Below are 17,695 nucleotides of genomic sequence, written 5' to 3'. Positions count from 1 at the left end.
AGTAATTGGGGTGGCGCCTGTGGCTCAGTCGGTAAGGCGCCGGCCCCATATACCGAGGGTGGCGGGTTCAAACCCGGCCCCGGCTGAACTGCAACAAAAAAATAGCCGGCGTTGTGGCGAGCGCCTGTAGTCCCAGCTACTCAGGAGGCTGAGGCAAGAGAATCGCTTAAGCCCAGGAGTTGGAGGTTGCTGTGAGCTGTGTGAGGCCACGGCACTCTACCGAGGGCCATAAAGTGAGACTCTGTCTCTACAAAAAAAAAAAAAAAATTAAGTAATTGGTGTGCTCCCCTCTTTACCTTCACCTAGCCGAATCCCTATCCATAGCTCTGGGTCTGTTGCAACAAGGTGCTTGCTGTGTGAGCTGCTCCGTGTCTTTTATGGACAATGGTTAGGAGAGGACAGACAGACAATGGCACTAACTTTCATCATATTCCTATTCCTCTGTTTCTGTCATTCAACGCCTACTGAACCCTACTCTGGCTTGGGCAAGGCATCTGGTCCTGAGGATATTGAGATCATATGGTCCCTGTCTTCAGGGAGTTCAAGGTCTCCTGGGGGATGCAGATAAGAAAAAATACAGAGAGAAGCACAAGGCAGTGTGGGAACCCAGAGGAAAAAGAGTTTAACTCCACTGTAGGGTGCAGGCAGGGTCAGGCCACTCTTCACAGAGAAGAATTATTATTCATTCTACTGGCTGGACAGCAAAGATACCAAGCATTAAACTGAGGTTCTTATTTTTCCCACTTTAAAACCAACTCCACAATGGTCCTCATTTACTGTCAAAACTGGTTTCTGTGTGATAATGCCACTAATATGATTATGCCAGCCTTTCACTGCTGCTCACCTTACACTTTATATCTGAAGGTCATGGTACTAAAAACTGGCATGGGTATTTTCCAAGGTATCTGGTTATCATGCTTGACTATAATTCTAAAACTGATGATCAAGAAATAAGTTAATAGGCACTTTATAGAATGGGTATTGAGTTGGGGGAGCAGATCCACAGAGGAAGAAACAAAAGCACTATGTTAGGCGCATGCCAGTGCTCAGGGAGCTTATGCTGCCTGTGCCCTAAGCCAAAGGTAACTTATGATTTGTTTTTCTTAGGGGAGGACTTGTTTTACCTACCATGTGGAATGCTCCTGGGGCCTTGACAGGTCTGAAGCCATCAACAGGCACGCATTGATCAGCGTGGCCATTGCAGAAGCAGCTGCCCTTGACAATGAAATCATAGATCGCGTAGTGTGTGAAATGTTGAGGCTTTTCATTCAGGTCATTTCTCTGACAGGGGCAAGACTGTCGTTTGAGCAGCTGCACACGGAGGTTGGTGATCTTTAGCTGCTCCTGAACTTTGGCACTGTAAGGGTTCTCTTCATTGTATGGTGGTGACAGGGCTTTGAAAATAACCTATAAACAAAAAGAAAATACCATAGATTTATATGACTGTGTGCAAACTCTGAATTGTTTGCCTAGGAGAGTCCTGGTTTGATTTATACCTTTCGTCATCTGTTAGTGATAAGATAACAGGAAGGTTTTAGACCTTGAGCACACCTAGGGAAGAGCTGCCCTGTTCTTCTAAGGAGCAGATGTGCTGCAGGTTTGCATACAGAAGTGTACACAGAGTAACCAGCAGAGACCTGACTCCTGAGATGAAGCCAACCAGGCAAAGATCTTGGGGTTCAGGGGATTCTGGGTAGAGGGAGCAGCAAGCTTAAAGGCCTTGAAGCAGCGTTAAGCTTGGCATATTCAAGGAAGAATGACTAGGTCGATGTGACTGGAGACTGTGAACAAAAGGACAGTGGCTGGAGAGGGCACGGGTGTGAGACAGATTTGAACGGAACCCTTTAAAAGCCATAGTTGAGTTATTCTAACTGTAGTGAAAGCCACTGGGAGGTTGTAGGTAAAGAAGCGATATGATCTGATTTACATTTTTCTAAAAAGATAATTCTTGGATATAAAAATGTCATTTTAGAAACTAGTTTATCCGAAAGGTATGAAGAGGCAAGAATCAACTGTGTGGGGATCACATCTCCAGGTCTCCTGGTACAGAACTGTCGTCAATGAAACACGACTGTGGGGGAGTGGGGAATAGGTCAGTGGACATTTGGCCTCTACCATCTATTCTCCACCCAGTAGCCAGAGTGATTTTCTATAAATACAAGTTGTGTCACATCCTTCCCTTGCTTAAAGCCACCCCCACCCAAAGACCTCCCATATTCCTCAGAACAAAATGCAAAGTCCTTACAATGGCCCAATGGCCCACTTGACTTTTGTTCTCAGTACAAGCTACCACTTGCCACATTACATCTGTAGTTGTTTACTGAATTACAGTTTTCAGAGTCTAAAATGTAAACTTCACAGGGGCAGTCACTGATGTGTCCCAGGACAGTGCCTGGCACTTGGTAAGTATTCAATAAATTTTTGGTAAATCAATTAATTATAACATTGTTCTTGCCATTCCTGTAATAGGTGAGAATTCCAAATAACTAGCTCCCTTACCGAGGGTCCTAAACAGATTCACATAATGAATTGCATGTTATAGCACCGAAGAGGTAAGAACTCGTCTTATGACAACAGTAACAGATAACTGAACAATTAACCAGTATTTGTGTTTCTACTTATTTTTGAACTTTCAAAACTTAAAAAAAAGTTGCATCTTAAACCATATTAGCCTCATGGTAAGTGGTGAAAAGCAGAATATTAGAAAATAAAATTTTCCAACAAGCAATATGTCACATACTTGAAAGTCAGGATAGAAGTAATATCTTTTTCTTTTAACAACAGCCTGAATCAGAACATGATTTTGTATTTTGAAACATTAAACAAAAAAACATTGAATCTATTGTGGGCTCTCTATGGGACTTATTTTCAATATGACACCTGAAGCACTGCCTGTCAGACATTCATGAGGAACTCTTGCTCTTAATAGCATAAATGATGTGGCTACTCTTAGTTTATCAACCACAGTAATGCCAGAACATGGAGAAGGATAATCCAGTGTTAACCAAATAAGCGTCCCACCAAAGAGTCTGTGGTGTACTTCTCTGTGTTGTCTGCCCACCCTTCCTTTTCCGGAGTATTGGTGGCAACTGTTTGCTCTCTCTGTTCCTGTCTCATACTATTTACCCTTGACATTTACCCTTGGCCCCCCCTCCTTTCCCTCCCCAATTATTCAGCACATGTAAAGCTAGAGGAGGATCCAGTCAAGGTCTATAGGAACTTTGAGGCCCTTGTGCTTCCTGAGCCCAGACTGTGGAGGCTGAATGGTGTCTCTGTGCTTGGTGTGCATGACACCACAGTTGGCACGCCGATATCAGCGGGGAAGGGACATCATGACCCCTGAGGCTGCATGCTGGAAAGGAGACAGCAGAGTGCCACAGACACAAAAGTGAACGGGAATTTAAACCATGAAATCTTTTTTCCAGAAAGGAGACGCCTTAATCTGATACCCTGGGAAATGGATCTACCCCGCATCAGGAAACAAAGAGCACGCCAATCCAGATGCTGCAAACTTCTGGCAGGTTGCCCTTTGGGTCCCACCCAGTTTTTCTTCAAACTTCCCCAGAAGAAGCCTGTAAGGCACTACTAAAATGAAAGAAGAAAAAAATGTAGAAGCCCTCCATATGATACCAGCCTTTTCTGGGTTTTGTCCCCGTAAGGAACCAGATGTACCTATGGGCCCATCACTGACCCTCTGTCTGTGATTGCTTCTGAATGTACACTCCCAACAAGTCACAGTTAAAAAGGCAAAGATCAAGCTTTTTTTGAGTAGGATCAAGCATACTTTAATATTTCTGGCTTGTTAGTACTATTGGCCAGAATGTCTCATTTTTTTTAAGTTAAGAAATGTCATTATGTTTTCGTAGTTAATATTATGGTCATTCCAGAAAGACCTGTTATACAAAATGTTGATGATATTAGGCACCTGCAATGTGATCCATCCCAAAGACAACCAAGGACGCCAACTCCATAATATCTTTCCATCTAAACTTCTGTGTGTATATGTACATATAAAATATAATGTAAACAGCTTTGTATATCTTTGGAGTATTCTTCCAAGTCAGTAAATATACTCCTACATCAGCAGTTCTAAAATATGGCCTCCAGGCCAATAGTATCTGAGGGAACGTGTTAGAAATGCAAATTTTTGGACCCTCTCCCTGTATTCCAGATCAACTAAATCAGAACCTCTGTGGGTGCTGCCCAGTGATCAATGTTTTAACAAGCCCTCGGGGTGTTCTGATGCACAACCAAGTCTGAGAAATTCAGCTGTGCAATTTAAAAGCCTGTTTTGAATCCCATTGTGTGGGTATTACATAATTTAGCCAGGCTGCTATTGTTAGGCAATTAGATAGTTTCCAATTTTTTAATGTAACCAACTACAATGAACAACTTTTCAGCTAAAAAGTAGACATATATAGAGTTAGTCCCCCTTTTATCCTCAGGGAACATCTTCCAAGACCACCAGTGGGTGCTTGAATCCATGGATAGTACCAAACTCTGTATATACTACGTCTTATCCTATATACATACACACATATATTTACCTATGATAAAGTTTAATTTATAAATTAGGCATAATAAGAGATTAACAACAGTAACTAATAACAAAATAGAACAATGCACTGTAATAAAAGTCATATAAATGTGGTCTCTCTCTCTCCCCCAAAATATTTATTGTACTCACTATTTTTGGATTGTGGTTGACTGTGGTAACTAAAACCAAGGGAAATGAAACTGCAAATGAGGGGGGGACTACTGTAATAATTTCCTGAAGATACACTTCCAAATGTGAAATCAGTGAGTCAAAGGAAATGAATGAAAAAGATCTGACCCTCTGAATGAATCACGAAGCCTTTCCTACCTAATCTCTGGAATCTTCACATTTCCCTGGTCTTGCCTTTTGTCTCGAAACCTGGAATCCCTCAAACTTTGCCTGAGGATCTGGATTCCTGGCTCAGTTTCTGCCATTTCTTATGCCCAAGTGTACAGAAGAAATTCTTTAAAAGTCTGAAATTAGTTAAAACCGCCTTTGGTGTCTTTCTTTTCTAGAATTTCACTCACCAAAAAACCTGCGATAACAACACTGAAAATTAGTAAAAATGGCATCTATTACATTTATGCTCTGAGATAAGAATATGAACAGAGTATCAACACAGGACGAGCAGAATAAAGAGTAAATACTAGGTACATAACAGTCAAGGAGTTCTTTTAGAATTGAACTCACACCTTGCATATTGCTCCCTACCTAAAATTTTATTGCTTGTGTTGAATCATAATAATTCAAGAAACTTAGTTATTGTATTATTATTTTTTTTTTTTTTTTGTAGAGACAGAGTCTCACTTTATCACCCTCAGTAGAGTGCCATGGCGTCACACAGCTCACAGCAACCTCCAACTCCTGGGCTTAAGTGATTCTCTTGCCTCAGCCTCCCGAGTAGTTGGGACTACAGGCGCCCGCCACAACGCCAGGGTATTTTTTGGTTGCAGTTCAGCCGGGGCTGGGTTTGAACCCGCCACCCTCGGTATATGGGGCCGGCGCCCTACCGACTGAGCCACAGGCGCCGCCCTGTATTATTATTTTTAAAAATTCTTGTTAGCTGCTAGCTTGAGGAATGTGGGTCCAACTTGATCCCCCATCCTTGGAACTTGTTTTTTCCATGACAACTCTTAACATTAGTCCATTGTTGGTGCCTGTTTACTTGTCTGCATCTTACATTAGACTCGATGCTCAAAGGGCAAGGATCTTGTTTGTCTGGATAACAACTGTGTCCCCAGACAAACAAGATCCCTGCCCTTGTTTATCCAGACAAACAAGATCCTGCCCTTTGAGCATCCCACAGTCTCTGGCACAATGTAGCATTTCATAATGACGAATGAATGAATGAATGAGTGAATGAACTATTTCTCCAAATATCATTTTAAGAGGAAAAGCCAAGCAGAGAATAACTATGTGGAAGAGTAAATGTGCTTTGCGTGACACAGACATCTTCGCATGAATACCTTTGTAAAAATATGCGTTATGAATTTCTTCTCTTCAGTAGCGCACAAGATATTTCATATTATTAAGGAAAAAGATCAAGCAGGCATGAGCAAACACCCAAAGAAACAGTGCTTTTGAGTCTCATTTTCTTGTTCACTAAAAATGGAATCTTCCAGAACATAATTGCATTAAAAAAAAATTTTTTTTTTAATCCTAAACATCTTCACGTCCTTAAAGAAGTAGATTTTGGTTTCAGTGATTTTCTCCATTGCTTCCCTTCCATTGGTTTCTGCTTTTATCTTGTTTACTTTCTTCTGCGTACTGTGCATTTAATTTGCTCATCTTTTGCTAGTTTCATATAAAATGGGAACTTAGATCATTCAGTTGAAGTGTTTCTTTTTCCCCAAGCACTCCTTTCCTTGCATCCCACAAATTTGATATGCTATGTTTTCATTTTTTTTCAGTTCAAAATGCTTTCTAATTTTTCCTTTTGATTTCTTCTTTGACCCACAAGTTATACAAAAATATGTTTGTAAATATTTGGAAGTTTCTCAGATATCTTTTTCTTATTGAGTTCTAATTTAATTCCATTGTAGTTAGAGAACATACTTTGTATGATATGAATCTTTTGACATTTATGGATACTTGTTTTATGGCCCCATATGTCATCTATTTTAATAAATGCCCTTGAAAAGGTGTTGACATTTCTGGCTACAGTTATCAACATATCTATTAATATTTCTCCTTGCAGCCTTTGCTTCATGTATTTCGAATCTCTGTTATTGGGTGCATAAACATGGAGGAAATATGCCTCTTTATCCCTGGTAATATTCTTTAACCTGAAATCTATTTTGTTAAATAGTAATTTAGTCACTCAAGCTTTCTTTTGAAATTAGTATGGCGTTTCTTCTTCTATCCTTTCACTTTTAACTTTGTTATATCTTTATTTTTAATTTGGGTTCTTTTAGGCAGCATAGTTGATCTTTTAAAAGTGTTTATCTAATCTAATAATCCATGCCTTTATTTTATTATTTTATTTTTTCTGAGACAGAGTCTCACTCTATGCCTTGGGTAAAGTGTCATGGTGTCATAGCTCATGGCAACCTCAAACTCTTGGGCTGAAGTGATCCCCTTGCCTTAGCCTCCCAAGTAGCTGAGACTATAGGTGCCTGCCATAATGCCCGGCTAGTTTTCCTATTTTTCGTAGAGGTGCCATCTCGCTCTTGCTCAGGCTATTTTCAAACTCCTGAGCTCAAGCAAACCACCCACCTTGGCTTCCCAGAATGCTAGGATTACAGGTGTGAGCCACCGTGCCCGGCCAATCCATGTCTTTAAATGAAATGTTTATACTTTTTACATTTAATGTGATTGTTGATATTTTATCTTCATTTTTGAAAGATATTTTTGCTGGGTATTAAATTCTAAGTTGATGGTTTTCTTTTTGTCTTTCAGTACTGCCCTGTCTTCTAGCTTGTATTGTTTCTGATTAAAAGCCTTTGCCATTCTTAAATTTGTTCCTCTGTATATAACATGTTGTTTTTCTCTCTGACTGCTTTTAAGATGTTCTCTCTACCTTTTTTAAAAAAATAATTTAATTATGATGCGCCTGGGGGAGTTTTCCTCTTATTTTGTGTTTAAATTTTGTTATATTTCTTGGATTTGTAGGTTTATAATTATAATAAATTTTAGCCATTATTAATTAATTTTTTTCCTGTGTTCTTCTCTCATCCCTCCTGTGCAGACTCCAGTGACATATATATTAAATCAGCTTCACTGATGCCGTGTGTATTGACTTTTCCTCCCTATCATCCTGGGTCATTTCTGTTGCTATCTATTGAACTTCACTAATCTTTTCTTCCACGTGTCTAATCTACTAATTCTATTCAGTGTATTTTTCACTTCAGACATCAAAATTTTCAACAATGAACATTCAGTTTGGGTTTTTGCTATTTTTTTGCATGCTCTGCTTAATGTGGTCAATCTTTCCTCACCCTTTGAACGTAAGGAATACAATTTTAGTGATTGTTTTAATGTCCTTTGCTACTAATTTGATTATTTGTATCATTTCTGGGTCCGTTTCTATTGATTTATTTATCTCCTTATTATAGGTTGTACTATGTATTTCCCTGTTTCTTTACAGGTCTTGACTGACTGCCAGATTCACTGACTGTGAATTTTACCTTGGTGGGTGCTGGATATTTTTGAATTATTGAGATTTTTCCTGGGATGCAATTCAGTTCCTTGGAAGATAGCAAAAAACCAACTCTTTTGAGTTTTGCTTTTAAGTTTTGTGAGGGAGAACCAATTTGTTAGCATAGGGTTAATTCTGCCCCTGTATTAAGGTGATACCTAATTACTCTAATGATGAATTATAAGATTTCCACACTGGACATTCCTGGTCCCATGTGACCTCTAAGAATCTTTCTCTGGATTTGGGTAGTTTTCTTACAAACATGTGTTGAGCCATACTTGGCTAGAGGCTTGAGGGAGACCGTGGGCAGATCTCTGAAAGTCTCTACCAGTGCAGGGCTCTTCTCTCTGCAAATCTGCCCTACAAACTCTAGCTATCTTAGGCTTTTCAGGTCCTTATTCAGGAAATCCATCAGTCAGAGATAGGGAACCTGCAGCCTCATGGCATATGTGGCCCTCCAGAACCCCAGTTGAGGCCCCTTGATCAAATCCAAACTTCACAGAACAAATACCTTTATTAAAAGCATTTGCTCTGTAAAATTTGGATTCAGTCAAAAGGCCACACCCAAGGATCCAGAAGGCCACATGTGGCCCCAGGGCCTCAGGTTCCTCCTCCTCCTCCTTGCTAGACAGTAAGCTTCCTTTCTAGGCAGTGAGCCAAAGTAACTGCAGGGCTCACCTCATTTGCTCCCCTTCTCTCAGGGACCACTGTCCTCTCCTGCCTGATTGTTTCATCTATCTTGTCCAATTTTTTAGTTGTTTCAGGCAAGAGGGTAAATCTCATCCTTGTTAGGATCTTGGCTAAAAAGTACAATCTGAAAACCCAAGGCAACTTAAGTTTTATAAATACAATTTACAACCTTGTATATGAACTAGGCCCTTATAAAACATATTGGAGATTTTATAATAAAGGTAGAAATGTGGATACATTTAGCAAATAAAAAAACATGAAAAACAGTAAGTTTTCTTATTGGGCATATCCAACTGAAAAATATGAAAAATAAAACTTAAAAATCTAAACTTTATAACTTTATTCAAAAAGTCTACATTTTAGTAATTTATATCTTAATAGGTAAACCTTTCTTACAAACTTTTAAGATAATTTATGATACCTATTACAGTTTTCTACTTTCTATTGTTTTTATGCTATATTTTGATGAATCTTTATAAGCACGTAGCTGCAACATCTAATAAAATGTCTTATAAATTCTCAGCAATATTTACTTAATGAATGAGTCAGTACAGAATTATGTTAATATAGGTTACTTTTATTCATAAGAGAAAATACGAGGGATATACAGCCTCGTAATAAAGTAGGTCATTTTACAAAACATCTTAGTTGTATGCTTATCTCATGCCCCCTCCAAGAGGACTAACAAAATTTTACTTTATAGAAAAAATTTGATTTAACATTAATCAATATAAATTAATACTTTTTGAATGCCATAGTTGAGTAATATATTTTCAAAAAAAATTACATCAACTACAAAAATGACTACAAAACTTTCAGGGAGGAATTCCTGGAATGTTTGCCTAATATTATCTAATAAAAAAAGAGAAATCTCCTACATAGTAAAAACTCGGTCTAAGAAAAAAAATCAAATTTCTTCTCTACTATATACAAGCCTGCTTATAGGAGAGCATCTATATTGAGAGACATTTCCAATTTTATTATAAAGCCCTCATTTGTTTTATGTGATTGCTTACTAGTTGTTTACAAATAGCATTGGTTAGTTCAGTTGATTCTCGTTACTACATATTGGCAAATATTTTGATTATTGTTAAGTTGACAGTACATCTAAAAACCATTGTAGAAACTGATATGCATTTATTTCCATTTCTGCTATTTATCAAGCTATCTAAAAACTTAATTTCTCATGCCTTTTAGGTTCCTAAAATTCATGTGATTCACACATTCTAGTTTTGGTAGAATTCTAGTTTTCACATGAACAGGGAGGTCACACTTCATTGATTTCGGAAGCCAGTTGCCAGCATCGCTTAAGTTGAAGTCTTAGGTATCTGAGTTGAAAAACCCATACTGCATACATTCTGTGAGATGAGTGCATGCACCCCAATATGCTTTCTTCTTTCAGGGGATAGGTGCCCTTTCAGAAAGTACATGACGTTTCAGGCTTTTACAGGGTTACATGAGTGGGAGTTCTGGTTTTGTGGAAAGCAAAGGCTGGACAAGGAGAAGATAGTGTAATTGACAAGTGGGCGTCTGCAGCTGAGCAGCTGGGTGGTTTAATTTTAGAACATTTGTCCTTGACTGTACCACTTCAAGTGAAGCACCTACTTGTTTTAGAGAAGTGTGTCTGTCTTTCGGGCAGCACCAAAATCCCTCTGCCTATGCTCTGGAGCATAAGGCACCCTGTTTCATCAGATAGCCCACTTTTTAAAGTGGGAGAGTCTTATCTTCTGAGATAGGACAATATAACCTAATAAAGCTCTCAATGGAGCAAGCTAAGGAATGTAGTGCACTCAAGTGACTTACTTGTACGATAATAACCTCAATTTGTAAGTACACAAAAGCCTCTTTGCATGTTTCAAGGGCATATTTACAGTTTTAAAGTGATGAAAAGGCAGCTTCTTGAATATCTTCAGGGGGAAGGGAAATGACAGAACTGCAAAGAGGAACAAGAACAAGACAGAAGACTGAAATAAAAATAAAGATTGGGGCTAAAAATAAAATTTATAAATTCTCCAATACATGTGGAATCCTAGTTCCCTCATCACTTGAAGTCAAAGGATCTGAGTATCAGAAGAGTCCTCAGCAATCAATGGCCTCGTCCAACTACAGGAAACAGGCTCAGAGTGCCTGAAGTGTCTTGCCAAAGGTCAACCAACCAATAGGCTGGTGACAGAGTTAAGACTAGAACCCAGTTTCCCAACTTCCAAGGTAATGATCATTCCATTATATCCCACTTATACTTGTTTTTCAATTAGCCATTTCTTAATTAAAGTTAGATTTAAAATATAGGATTTTAAAAATACATATTTTTTTTGAGACAAGGTCTCACTGTTGTCCAGGCTTGAGTGAATGGCATCATTATACCTCACTGCACCTTCAAACTCCTGGGCCCAAGTGATCCTTGTGCCTCAGCCCTCAGAGTTTCTGAGACTACAGTTGTGTGACACTATGCTAGATAATTTTTATATTTTTCATAAAGACCGAGTCTTGCTCTGTTGCTCAGACTGGTCTCACATTCCCGGCCTCAAGCGATTCTCCCTCTTCAGAGTCCCTAAGTGCTAGGATTATAGGCGTGAGCCACCCTTCCCAGCCTAAAGAAAATATTATATATGATTTATCCCACCTCCACTTGTCAACCTCATAATAGATGTGACTATTATTGATAATGATCTCTGCTCCTGAGTGGCTAACAGTGATGCAATGAATATTTTGTAAAGGGTATGAGATGTAGAAATGCCTGAAAAATGCATGGCTCTTTATCAATAAAATTGATTGGAATGAAGCCTTTTAGTGGGAACCTGCCTTGTTTTTGCCAGTCTCCCTTTCCTTTGGCTTGAGCTGACTTTTAAAATTTTATTAATTGCTTGTATTCCCCTCTAGACTGAGTGCTAGACAAGAGTGCAAGGACCTTGTCTGCTTGCCTACCAGTTTATAGCCAATGCTTGGCACGTGTAAGAGTTAGTGCGTATTTGTTGAAAACTCATACTCAGGCTTAATAATGATTTATATTTTATCAACTGCTTTTATTTTATTCATCTCATTTTATCCTCACAGTTGATATTATTATTCATTCTCGTTTTTCAGGTATAGAGACTCTGAGATGTTAATTAACTTGTCCAAGGTCATCTAGCTAGTAAGTGGCAGAGTCTTTGAACCCAGGTTGTTGGAGTACTTAAGTTCATTGTTATTGCCATTATATCACAGCTGACTGACTATAGAATACTCGAAGGGTGGTGGGGTAAAATAACTGGAGCTCCCCTTTAGGAGAATTAACCCAGCAAAGAGAAGACCATGAATCATAGTAGAAGCAATGGGGAAAGTGGGAGAAGTGGGGAGGGAGAGAAGAGCCACATATGAGGCAAAGAAATGAATGTCAGAACAAAAACTAAGAACTAAGTAAAGGCTAAGCTTTCAGAGCCATCATGGTTAGAGGACAGAAGGAAGAAGAGCCAGAAATAAAACAAAAAAGGACCCATTCTTTTATTTTATGTAGAAAAGAAATGAAAATTCATTGTCATAAAGCCAAAGGAAGTGAGAATGCAAAGAAAGAAAATGTAATTAACAATTGCAAATGCAATTTAGAAGAAAAGAAAGGAGATTACTGGCTCAGCACCCGTAGCACAGTGATTACAGCACCAGCCACATGCACCGAGGCTGGCAGGTTCAAGCCGGCCCGGGCCAGCTAACCAACAATGACAACTGCAACAATAACAACAACAACAAAAATAGCTGGGCATTATGGCGGGTGCCTGTAGCCTCAGTTACTTGGGAGGCTGAGGCAAGAGAATTGCTTAAGCCTTAGAGTTTGAGGTTGCTGTGAGCTGTGATGCCATGGCACTCTACCAAGGGTAACATAGTGAGACTATCAGAAAAAAAAAAAAGGAGACTACCAAAACTCTTCTGGGTTTGTCTGGATAACAGAAGACTTTTACAAGCTTAGATGGAATAAAGGACGGCTTTTAAAGTGTTTGGGAAAGACTGTGGGACAAGGAAATGGAAGCAAGAAAGAAGTGATTGAAGAATTTGGGCAGTTTGTTTATTCATTCATCAGCTGATGGACATTTGGGTTGTATACAGATTTTTGGCTATTATGAGTAAAAGTGCTATGAACATTCACGCAGAAGTCATTATGAGCACGTAAGTTTCATTTTTCATGTTTATAAGGAATTGTCAACTAGGCAATGTATGGTGAAAATTTTAGTTGCTTCACATCCTCACCAACACTTAGTATTATCAGTCTTCTTAATTTCAGCCTTGATAGTGAATGTGAGCACCATCTATTTCTCCGTGCTTTTCATTTGCACTTCCCTGTTGGTTATGATGCTGAACATCTTTTTGTGTGTTTGACATGCATCTTCTTTAGTGAAGTATCTGTTCAAAGGTTTTGCCCACTTTTAATTCTTAATTTTCTTCTTAATGAATTGTAAGAGTTCTTTATGAATTATGATATATAAATATGTATTCGTGCGTGTGTGTATATATATATGTTTATGAACATTTTCTCCAAGTCTGTGGCTTGCCTTCCTATTTTCTTAACAATGTCTTGACAGGAAAAGTTTTTAGTTTTTTTATAATGTTCACTTTATCAATATTTTCCTTTTATACTTTGTACTATTTTTGTTCCATCTAAGAATTTTTTGCCTAAACTCAAGGTCATAACTATTTTCTCCTAGAAGTTTTATATTAATAGTTTTTAGCTCTTACATTTAGGTCTATAGTCCATTTTGAGCTAATTTTTCTAAATGGGTAGACTAAGTGTTGAAGGTTTTTCCCCCTCAGATATGGATGTCTGATTATTCCAGCACTATTTGTTTAAAAGATTATCATTTCTTCATCGAATCACCATGACAACTTTGATTTGCTTTTCTTTAGTCATTTTGTTTTGTTTTATCCTTTTGGTTTGTTTGCTTGCTTGCTTGAGGTTAACTGTGATTCCTAGATCTGTGGATTTAAAGTTTTCATCAAATTTGGAAGGGCTTTTCCTATTTTTCTTGCAAATACATTTTTTTTATCCTCTGCTGCTTCTTTTAGATTCCAATCACATGAAAGTTACATCACTCAGCACTGTCCCATGGTTCACTGATGCTTTTTACTGAATCTTCTTTTCTCTCTCTGTTTCATTAAACTTACAGTTTTTTCACCATATTTTTCTTCTGCAGTTGGCCAAATTTTTCTTCTGCACTATCTAGTCTTCTGCCAATCCCTTGTGGTATATTTTTAATTTCAGATACTGCATTTTTCCTCTTTAGAAGTTCCATTTAGACCTTGTAACTTCTTTAGAAGTTCCATTTCTCCCTTCAATGTCGTCATGTTTTCTTGACCATATGGAGTATATTTATAATAACTGCTCTAATAACCTGGTCTGCTAATTCTATCAGCTGCCTCATTTCTGGGTATGTTTTTGTTAATTTTTCTTTTGGTTAGAAGTCATACAGAGATTCAGCACTTGTAGCACAGTGGTTACAGCGCTAGCCACATACACCAAGGCTGGTGGGTTCAAATCTGGCCCAGACCAGCTAAACAACAATGACAACTGCAACCACAAAATAGCTGGGCATTGTGGTGGGCGCATGTAGTCCCAGCGACTTGGGAGGCTGAGGCAAGAGAATCACTTAAGCCCAAGAGTTTGAGGTTGCTGTGAGCTGTAATGCCATGCATTCTACCGAGGGTAACATAGTGAGACTCTGTCTCAAAAAAAAGTCATACAGAATCATACCTTGTAATTTTTGATTGGACATTAGACATTGTGAATTTTATGCTGATGCTTGTTCAATTTTGGTCTATTTCTCTAAGAAGGGCTAGACTTCGTTCTGAGATGCATGTAATTTACCTGGGATTACTTTGTTTGATCTTTTTGAGGATTGTTTTTAATTTTTGTTAGGTGAATCCGAAGGTGTAGCCTTTATTCTAGGACTAATTTAGTCCCATTACAAAGGCTTTCTGAAGACTGTAGCAGACACCTATTGATTAAGAGGATTTTCTAGGCTAGATGGTGAGAACATTAACTATTCCCAGGCTGGTGGGAATAGTAGGAATTGCTCGACTACTACTTTCTGGGAATTTTTTCTCCATTCTTGTAGCGCTTTAGCTCACACAGATGCAGTTAAGAATTCAGCCAAAAATGGAAGGAGAACTTTATACAGACCTCTGGATTTACTCTTTTATGCAGCTCCTTCCTCTCCAGTATTCTGCCCCCCAGATTCCGGCTGTTTTGCCCTCCCTGGGCACTCATCTCTGTCTCCCCAACATCATAGGACCATTGAACTCTGGACTCCCCTCCCTATGCCGTAGCTTGGGAATGTTCCATCAGTGAGCTGGAGCCATCATAAGGCTTGCTATGTTTGTTTCTTCTTTCTTAGAGCCCAGTCTTATGCTGCCTGTTGTCTAGTGTCTGAAAACAATTGCATCAAATCATCTATCTGGTTTTCTTGTTTTAAACTGTGGAAGGGTAATTCCTTTAGCAGTTAATCCTTCATGAGCAGAAACCGAAATCTCATTTCAAAATGACAACTTTTAACATGTAACTTTGGGGAGTATTAGGAATGACACATAAGGAAAAACCAATCTGATTTTAAGGAGATTAGTTTGAATACTTAAATGTAATTGCTCTTAGTTTTTTTTTTTTTTTCTTTGCTCTAATTTTTATTCTTCCCTACTCTACCTCCATTTCCTCCTTACAAGGTAGAGGATTCTACTTGAGATTTTTCCTTGGAGCAAACAAAAGTCGCAGGGATTGCTTTCTATGTAATTTGTTGCATTATGAGGCATACTCAGTGTCTAAATAGCAGAAACTATAGTGCTGCAGATATCCTTTTCCCCCCATAAGAGAATTACAGCAGCTCTGGGTATAGATTTTACTTCTTAAATCAAATGTTCCTAAGGTTTAATGTTGGCCCCTCTATTATTCAACATGATCAGCAGAATACTCTATACTTTTCTATGCCTTGTTGCTTAAGTGTAATACCAAGGTATTTTACTGCAGAATGTAAAATTATGTGTATGGTAAAAGTGAATTTGCCTGATGCAGAACAATAGAGATATTCCTTTAAATAAAACATATTAAAGTAGACATCCTTGGTTTGCCAATTTACCTACAAAACCTAGTCACATTAGAAAAAAGATAAATCATGAACACTCGGTTAGTTGTTAATGTCCAGAAGAATTCTATAAGTCTATGTAATTATATCTACGTTTCTATAAATACATAGTTCTTTTCTTTTATTCCCCTCTTTAACAGTAATACAAATCCTTTTTTTTTTTTTTTTTTGAGACAGAGTCTTACTCTATTGCCCTGGGTAGAGTGCTGTGGCATTACAGGTCACAGCAACCTCAAACTCTTAGGCCTGAACAATCCTCTTGACTCAGCCTTTGGGGTAGCTGGGACGATAGGTGCCCACCACAACACCTGGCTAGTTTTTGTATTTTTAGTAGAGGAGGGGTCTCAATCTTGCTCAGGCTGGAAGAGTAAGACAATTCTTAAACCATAATGAGATCAAATGGCAGTAAACTTATTCACTGTGGCAAAAGCTTTTAGACTTCTTTTCATGTTAATGGCATTAAAACAGTTTTATTACCCTGTTTATCTCCTCAATTAATCTTCCTTATAAAAATGCATACACAGAGGATGTGAAAAGAGTATACACATTATAAGAAAGAGTATACACATTATGAGAAAAAACTGTATTAAAACTGTAACACTCAATATATACCTATAACAAAAGATGAATACAAGTTGTGTTGAGCACCTGTTGTATTTGCAGAACTCAAACATGACTTAAATATTACAAATCTAAGTTTTTCCCTTTCTTAAAATGTGTATGCATTTTTGGGGCACCCCTCTGTATGTATGTGTATAAAATGTTAAGAATAAACACTTTCCCTGAGTAGGAGCCACAGAAAACCACAGCTGGCAGTTCATTTGATCTTAAAACTAGTTTTCCTGTGAACATATGTGTGCCTATTGGGGAATTTCCATAATGCCAACTTAACACTAAAATATCTTTCAATTTTTTATTCAAGAGACTATCAGGAGCAACCACAATGTCCTGATTAAGGTTAAAAAAATAAATAAAGCTTTCAACACTGTTACCCTAGTTGGGCTAGCATGGCTACCAAACAAACAAACTTCAAAGGGACCTCCCAACTTTCCCTAAGCAGACAAATATTTGCTGTTATTCTAGGTAGCACAGGACCACTTCGTCCTTCACTCACAGGAGACCTTGAGAAGAAGAAGTAATCACTACCCTGTCTTCCCGGAAAGGTGAATCTCACCTGTTTTTTCTGGTTAAGTTCCAGTCTGACGTATGAGTGAGTAGCAAGAATTGAATTAAAAAAGAGAACCAAAAAGCTGAATTAGAAGAATTCCAGAAATAAAGACCAGCAATTGGCTTTAAAAGTAAAAAGCTATATTATTTTCTTGACTTTGCCCCTACACGTACTAAAGTGCAATCAGTTCAACTGAAAGGTAGATCTAATTCATATTATTCATAAAGATGGAAAAAAGAAAATTTTATAAAATTATTCTAAATTCCCTTCTGGTCAATCTGGTCGGAATTGAGATTTATTGAGGAGAACTAAAAGTGCAGAATTTTTCAAGATATTTAAACAATTGGGTTTACAGAGCAAGAAAGCCTGCAATAGAAATTCTGGGCTCAACAGACCTGAGACTGTACTATAAATCCATAGTGATCAAAACAGCATGGTACTGGCACAAAAACAGAGAAGTAGATGTCTGGCACAAAATAGAGAACCAAGAGATGGATCCAGCTACTTACCATTATCTGATCTTTGACAAGCCAATTAAAAACATTCAGTGGGGAAAAGATTCCCTA

At 38.2% G+C, this 17,695-nt stretch overlaps 1 protein-coding gene across 4 annotated transcripts in view; it reads right to left on the bottom strand.

Annotated features, from left to right (window-relative positions):
* NTN4 (netrin 4) overlaps positions 1–17,695 on the bottom strand; it is a 123,194-nt gene that overhangs the window by 79,977 nt on the left and 25,522 nt on the right. For all 4 annotated transcript variants that reach the window (XM_053582597.1, XM_053582596.1, XM_053582595.1 and 1 more), the window contains exon 3: positions 1,129–1,407. In XM_053582597.1, coding sequence (XP_053438572.1) covers positions 1,129–1,407 — 279 coding nt within the window. The remainder of the gene's footprint in view (positions 1–1,128; positions 1,408–17,695) is intronic.

Source organism: Nycticebus coucang, chromosome 3, assembly GCF_027406575.1.
Source record: "Nycticebus coucang isolate mNycCou1 chromosome 3, mNycCou1.pri, whole genome shotgun sequence".
In the NCBI taxonomy this organism is placed as follows: Eukaryota; Metazoa; Chordata; class Mammalia; order Primates; family Lorisidae; genus Nycticebus; species Nycticebus coucang.
This window is presented reverse-complemented; position numbering and strand designations above follow the sequence as displayed.